The following is a 7783-nucleotide window of genomic DNA, read 5'->3' on the forward strand; positions in this document are numbered from 1 at the left end:
TTTTTGGGAGAAAGAATTTGGTTTGGTTTTTGGCGCTAATGTGTGAAAAATGAATGTGGAGTTTGAAATGGGTTATTTATACTTCACCAACTATTTGTTGGGCTGGGCTTATTATGTGTGAAAAATGAATGTTTTGTCTTTACATATTTTTCCTAAATAAATAATTTTTGGATTGTATCTTTTAGTAATTGAGTAATTTTCTTACCAGGGTATAGTTTTATTTGATTCAAATTGATGACAATATGATGAAATGTATATAAGTTTTCCAATGTAATATCAATTTAACTTGGTATGTAATATAATCTAACATAATTAAAAAGATCTTGAAGTATTGTGAATTAAACTGTCCATAGTTGTAATAAAGTATGGTGAACATTATTGACAGAGGTGTCAAAAGTTGAACTGCTACAAAACAATTAACCTAACTTAACGTGATCTGGTCAAAAGTTGGCATTTTCAAGAATTTGATCTGCATCGCCACAATAATTTAGTATTGATCAAATTGAAATAATTTATCCCAATGTAAAACCGACATGTAACCCAAGTTGACCTCTATCTACTATGCAGTATAAGTAGGGGTGTCAGTTCAAATGATCGGATCGGGTCTGATAAGGTCGGGTCAGGTCGGGTCGGGTCAATTTTTAAAGTTGAGTTATACTTAATTATTATATTATGTCCATAAAAGTCTAAATCTGAATCGGATATTTTTCTGGCCGGGTGTGCTTTTGACACCTCTAAATATAAGTATAACATTCAGATTTCATATTCATTTTTTTTTTCTAATTTACAAAAAAATGGCCCTACAATAAGCCACGATCAACCTAACCATCCTTTTCGGATGATAGTGTATATCATAGCTTTTAATGAAAAATCAGATAGTGCATGAAGCATGATAATTTCAAAGCGTGGTAATAACAAAAATTCACTGAAAATTTTGATAAAGTATAACGTATAAAAGTTAAAGTTGCCCTCTACACCAATGCAATTTCATTATCTTTCTTTTTTAAAGCATTTCCACAAGATTTGGTTAACTTTTTCTTTTTTGTTTAAGACTTAAGGTTGTTATAAAAACCTGGAAAAGCCCAGCCCGGCCCGACCCGAATTTTGATCACCTCTATAAAACCCCCCTTGTTACATATTTGCTCCACATAAGCTTACACTATCTTAAGCATTATCATATACTACGTATATCATGGCTCACTCCTTGCTCACTCTTGTGTTTTTCTTGCTCCTCCCAAACTTAGCACAACCACAACTAATCTAGACCGCCAACAACGGAGTAATCCCGGCCTAAAGTCGGTCCATTTCACCGTCTACCTTCACGAAACCTTCAACAAAACTGCCTACATCATAGTCAAAGGTGTAAAGAGTCCAAAACACATGATCCCTAAAGTATCATACCCCTTTGGCTCTATGTTCGCCGTAAATGACCCCCTCACTGAGACACCAAACCCGTCATCTAAACTCTTAGGCTACATGGAGGCATTCGCGGTCACCACAAACTTTGATGGCGAAAGAATGATTTGCACTTGTAGGACTACTTTGAACCTGAAAGGTTACAAAGGTGAGCTATTGAATGTAGGGAGTTGTCACTTTACCCAAGTTACGGAACTTCCTCTTGTTGGAGGTACGGGGGACTTTCGATTTATTCAAGGTTACATGATTATTTCTCCAGTTGATCTTATGAGTCCTACTACTTGTTACAAGGTTGAATTTCAACTGTATTGGCTTCATGCTGCTCTAGTCCATTAATGTACCTTATGGCTCTTCATGTGTATATTTATTTTGAATAAGATGTACTCCTGCGTCCCATAATACATGAGACATTGGAATTTTTTTAATTGCATGACCATAATAAAAATATGTTTATCATAAAATATGTTTTGTTTTGTTTTGTTATTTTAATTTTAATTTTTTTTTTATGGGATATCATAAAATATGTTATTAGATAAGTTTTAATATAAAGTTTTATAATATAATTTTTAAAATAATTTTCATTAATATTTAATTTATAAAAATAAAGTCAAAGTAGTGCATTGACATGTGTACAATGTTTGACCGTGTCAAATAGTATAGGACAAAGAGAGCATATACTATTATGGAGGAACAAAGAAGATCAGAGGCTAGTTAAATAATGATAGTATATTAGTATAGTAATATATTATAGGTGCATAGAGTGCACTTATCAACACGCATGTCACATGCGCCATGTAAATAAGGGATGCTAACAAGCTAATTAAGCACAACGAACTGTTTTTGCAGTGGCTTGTTTCGATCATTCCTTCTTTAAACAATATTTACAAAAAATAAAATAAAATTATAAATTTATTCTATGACTAGTTTTGGTCATACTAAGGAGTCACAAGAAATTAAGAATGATACAAAGAGGACGAGCTTCAAGCCTGGGTCTTATATATGCTCTTTAAATAATTGTTGTCCACTAAAAACCTTATTTTAGCTGAACTAGTTAACGCAACAACATATATCTATATACGAGCACTTCATGATAGAGATTAGATCAATGTACGAGTATGTATTTTGTGTAAATATATCTATATAACGAACTAAATTAGGTTTCCAAACAAAGTTAGGAATGTAATTTTTATATATAAACCTTATTATATATTACAAGTATATATAAATGTAAATTAATTCGACCAAGGAGATTTATACAATCCAAGATGATTATATGTGAAAGTTACGTAGCATATCATTTTTCAATGAACTAAATCATGAATAACCATGCTACTTTCTCGCATTTCCCTAACTTTGTTATATGCTTTATTGAGAGCAAGTTTTAGCAACACTCCGATTTATCATTCAATTTTAGGCAATTTAACTCACTTCTTATTCCATTAGTAATCAATAGTAGAGTATGGAGTATTTTTTGTAAGCTTATTTTTTCTCTTAATAATATCATTAACATCTTATATGATTGATAATAAATTATTTTCCTACATATATACATTCTCATTACGATAATTAATTAATTAAGTAATTAAATTGTTTTTGACTTTATATTGACGTAAAATAAATAATTTAATTTTATTCTATGGCATATATAAGTCAAAAAAAATTTGACTAAGTAAACTATTGTGTCCTAGGAACAATCCATTTGTTATCTCTAGGAAGTCATATAATTTTTCTTTTTTTACCCATCGGTCTTACTTTACTTTTTCCATCTAATTTCTTTTGTGAGAACTTTTTTAATCGAGTGGGTATGTAGAGTAACTTTAATCATGGGATTACAAATTTTAGGGTTCCACCATGAATTGAAAATGATCACTCTCATCCTGGCTATACATAATGGGAACCGTCCTCGCTAAATTAAGGCAGGCTTCCTTGAACTCTTTTGAGAACGGAGATGTAGACGACATGTACTCCTTATTGATACACTTCCATGCATCTGAAATCTTTCGACTAACATGCTTCCTCGCGATATCATATGAGCTTATTTTATGTTCTTTCATGTACCAATCTACGTAGGAACCATCTTCACCATTTGGAGTCTTATCCTACAAAAATCATATTTCGAAAAGTTGTTACATGTATATACTTAGGGTCTGTTCTCATTGACTGAATTGAGCTGAACTGAACTGAACTTATTAGAGCTGAACTGAACTGAAATGAATATTTTTATAAGAGAAGGAAATTAGGAGTTGAACTGAACATAACTTATTAGAGCTGAACTGAACTGAACTTATTAGAGATGAACTGAACTGAACTTATTAGAGCTGAACTGAACTGAACCAAAAATAATCGTATGAGAACAGACCCTTAGTAATAATTAAAAGTATGTTAGGAACTTACAATATACAAGTATGTGTCAATTAAAAGATAAACAAGGGACGAAAAAACCAGGTAGGATTTTTTATCGTGTTTAAAAAAGGGCAAAGCAAGAAACTAGTGTGCATACCATATGGTTCCCTACATCATTCCACAGGCGAAGAATGGTGGCTGTAGAAGATATAATTGAAGGAAGGCTACTCAACTCTTTCAAACTCTTCTTGTTGATTTCTTTGCCTAGAAGGAAAAATGCGTGTGCCATAACTACATGGGTTCCCGAACTAACTATCCCGTTGTTTAGATACTCCTTAGGGTTAGGTGAGTACTTGTTAACACTCCATTTCAACTCAATAAAGAATGCGTTGCATTGCTCTGTCCACTGCATCATTAATTAATATAGACTTAATAGCGTAGTTTGAAATAATAACTTGACAATTAAATCTGAATATAACAATCTATCATCCTATTAATCTCTTCAAAAAAGTGCATGAATTGTACCAATTTTCTTAAGAATTGTTCTGGATTCCATCCATGCTTTGTTTGAATTTTGGAGCTAAAATCATTTGTGGTTTCTAGAAGAGCCTTGAAGCAAACTTTCATGCAATTGGGTAATTGTGTAACATCAGCGGTTTCCCATCTGTAATAATGTAATATTAACATATAGTAAATAGTATGATCAACATACAATAATGTACATACAACAATAACTAACAATAATGTCGTATTATATGTTGAAGAAAGTTTAATTGTTGCAAAATAAGTTCATGATATGCGAAATATGTTCCATTTCAAATTAGTACATTAGGTTTAATTATTTAGATCTGGATTCAGTCAAAATTGGATCACCTAGCTTAAGATAGGTAAAGTTATAAGTTGTATTTAATTATTCAAGTCGAGTCAGTTTTACATTCATGCATATAAAGCGTACCTCTTAATGGCTTCTGTGAATAAATAGAGCTCATCGTACGTTCCATAACCATCAAATATGTCATCAATCATGTAGCTAAATGATATTGCTTTCATAATCTCTAATCTCTCTTCGGACATATCGAGCCCAGGAAGAATTCCCATTGACCACATATACCACTTTAATGGCTCAATTCTTGCAAATTGCAATTCCTCCAAATTAAGCTCGTTTACCCATCTAGCAAAATCCACAATTTGTTCTGTAATTAGATAAACATGGTAAATCACTAAAAAAAATTACTTTACTTTTTTGGCAAATAAATGAAAATCTTAATCTAGTACTACACATACCCTAGCCTTTCACTGATCTAAAAGTTTTTCTTATTTAGACATTGATTGTCTCGCTGGAGAAAAAAAAAGTCAAAATAGAAAGAAGGAATCTTATTAAGGGATGGAGGGAGTATTACTATATGATATAAATCATATACCTCGAAACTTGGGTTAGTTCCAATTGTTGTGATATTTGAGCCAAGTTGATGTCGATTCTTGCTAGATCGTGTACCTCATTTATCCAATCGTTGATATGATTGAAATCGTGGAGAAACATTAGGGATGATTTGAAACAAGGAAGAAACTTTTTGGCCATTAGTCTTGGCAAGCTTTTATGATATGGATAACGAAGTGTGTTTCCTATTACCAAACCCTCAAATTGTTCAATATTCTTCAACAACGAGGCCTTCAATAGTTTGCGACTAAATTTATTTGCATCATCAAGAACATAGTCACTTCTAGTTCTAAATTGAGACGCTTCAAATAGGCTCATCAACCCATTTATGTCTTTTGCAAGTTCTTGATTGAAATTCCCATTTTTGTCCTTGAATTTTGCCAAAGCATCTACATTGGGGATTAAAAAATGGATAAGACTAGCTACCGATCTAATTTGGTACGTTATATGTTTGATTTGTACGCAACATATACAAAGAACAAAATATAGGACATGGATTTAAGAAATTAAAGTAAAGAGATGAACAAAATGTAGGAAGCTTTGCTTGTTGATTCGTACTAAGTTGACCTATGCGACATGGAAGGATCTTCATTGAGGTTTATAAGGGTCTGTCACCCGTAAATTTTTTTTATAAAAAAAAAACTAGGCATAAATAGAGATGTAAAGCTACCATACAAAAGGTTGTCACAGTAGTTTTTTATTCAATATACTTTAACCTAAAAGTTAAAAGTTCAAACCTCGATCTTTTGTACTTTTTGGTCTAAAATCCTCCATTACATCAAGGATTTAAGTCGTTGTAATCTTTTTTTACCTAATCTCAAAGTATAAATAAAAATTAAAAATGAAATACCTGAAGATACATGGTATCCATGTTGTCTCAACAGGCGAAAGTGAAGAGCTAGATCATGAAGATTATCAGTACCTTCTTCGATTGTACTATGATATAAATTATAATGCTTTTCTAAAGCAGCACTGATTTCATCTCGAAAATAATATTCAAGACCTATTCGTTGTATAGCATCAATTATAACCAATTCTTCTATATTACCATATTTTTTGCTTGCCATTATTTTCTTAATCTTTTTCACCAACTCTTCAAGCTGATTTTCATCCTGAAAAAAGAAGAAAATTTGATTATTTGACTATATATGTTATAAACACTAGGCAAAAATTATTCCATCTTCTGTAGAATGTATTGCCCTAATAGATAAGCAAAAACAATAATGTTGCAAGTGTACTACATGCACTACATACATAGCTTGAAGCCTAGAAATTGAAGAAAAAAATCATCCATTTGTTCTTTTTTATTTGAAATCTTCAGTTTGAGAAAAAAAAAATTGTAATGAGAATAAATAGTTTTTTTTTTTTTTTTTTTTAATATATAAGAAAAAACATATTCACATAGGATTCTCAATATCCAATATATATTTTTTCAAATGTGTTGTACCAATTATGTCTTGATGAAATATAAAATGTGCAATGTGTGTATAAAATTGTGTAAAAAACACAAATGAAACAAACAGACAAAGGAAGCACTAAACATGCGCTAAATAAATTAAGACTCAACTGATGTAGAAGAGATTTGATCGTCGACGAAGGTGATATCCTTTGAAATGGCATGCACAATACAATGAAAATCTTTAAATCCCTTATTTTCTATATTACCAATATTTCTCTTTGAATTATAAGTAGAGATGACAACAGAAGTATCCATGGCTATTCGAGTTTCCTTCTTTGTGAGGAACGGCGACACAGGAAACACGTTGAGGGGAAGGGCACCATAAGCAACCATAGTGTGGAGTTTTATTCTTTCTTTGTAATCCAACTATGGTATTTAAGCTGATAATTCATAAGCCTGGCCAAGTTCCTCTATCTTTTGTGGTTGGAAAGCTAATTGATCGTACTTAATGATAGCAAACTAAATAGACTTAAGTTTTCTAATATCTCATGGAAAATGATTTTGCCAATTTTGGCAATACAAAGGTAATTAACTACAGCCACGTACAGTACAGTTTGATTGTGGTAACTTATGAATTAACTGGTCGGATAATAAAAACCGGTAACCTGAAAGAATAAATATAATAGTTAATCAATTAAAATGAGTTTCATGTCATATTCTATATACTATGTTAATTTTTATTTTATTTATTTTTTATTTTTATTTTTTTTTGTATTTTGAGGAAAATGTATATTCATTAAAATAAAAACTGTTGAAATCATCAATACTAGAGTATGAGTAAAAATTAAATAACTTTATATATATAAATATATATATATATATATATATATATATATATATATATAAATTGACTGATGAAGTGAGTATTAATTAATCAGTATTATTATTAATTTACTACTTTATAATACTAAAATTTTACATTGAATAATTAGTAGAGATGATAGAAGAAGTACCCATACATGTCTAATTTGTTGTAAAGCTAGGCAAATAAACTCAAGTGTTTTGTAGAGAGAAGTGTTCTACTGTACATAATTTTTGTGATATTTCTCATTAATGCAAATAGCAATTAAATACAATTATGTTACAAACTTCTAACTACTAAATAATCCTAATTATTAGGAAATTAA

The 7783-nt window shown here is 30.8% G+C and overlaps 2 protein-coding genes across 2 annotated transcripts; one reads left to right on the forward strand and one right to left on the reverse strand.

Annotated features, from left to right (window-relative positions):
- The first annotated feature begins 1380 nt into the window (after nucleotides 1-1380).
- On the forward strand, nucleotides 1381-1752 carry LOC110693358 (dirigent protein 19-like). The gene has a single exon (XM_021870492.1). The coding sequence runs from the start codon at nucleotides 1381-1383 to the stop codon at nucleotides 1750-1752; it is 372 nt and encodes a 123-aa protein (XP_021726184.1).
- A 1399-nt stretch (nucleotides 1753-3151) lies between these two features.
- Nucleotides 3152-6989, reverse strand: LOC110693359 ((3S,6E)-nerolidol synthase 1-like). The gene is made up of 7 exons (XM_021870493.1): nucleotides 6765-6989; nucleotides 6048-6309; nucleotides 5181-5586; nucleotides 4715-4930; nucleotides 4285-4423; nucleotides 3917-4165; nucleotides 3152-3515 (listed from the first exon to the last, which is right to left on the reverse strand). Exons 1-7 carry the CDS (start codon nucleotides 6987-6989, stop codon nucleotides 3255-3257), a joined length of 1758 nt encoding a protein of 585 aa, XP_021726185.1. The 3' UTR covers nucleotides 3152-3254.
- Nucleotides 6990-7783: the final 794 nt, after the last annotated feature.

The sequence above is a fragment of the Chenopodium quinoa genome, unplaced genomic scaffold, assembly GCF_001683475.1.
Source record: "Chenopodium quinoa cultivar QQ74 unplaced genomic scaffold, ASM168347v1, whole genome shotgun sequence".
Lineage (NCBI taxonomy): Eukaryota > Viridiplantae > Streptophyta > Magnoliopsida > Caryophyllales > Amaranthaceae > Chenopodium > Chenopodium quinoa.

Coding starts and splice junctions, on each gene's coding strand:
- LOC110693358 (XM_021870492.1), top strand. CDS start 1,381: ATGATCCCTAAAGTATCATACCCCTTTGGCTCTATGTTCGCCGTAAAT.
- LOC110693359 (XM_021870493.1), bottom strand. CDS start 6,989: ATGGTTGCTTATGGTGCCCTTCCCCTCAACGTGTTTCCTGTGTCGCCG. Junction 4,424..4,714: donor TTCACAGAAGCCATTAAGAG/GTACGCTTTATA, acceptor ACATTATTACAG/ATGGGAAACCGCTGATGTTA. Junction 4,166..4,284: donor AACAATTCTTAAGAAAATTG/GTACAATTCATG, acceptor TTAATGATGCAG/TGGACAGAGCAATGCAACGC.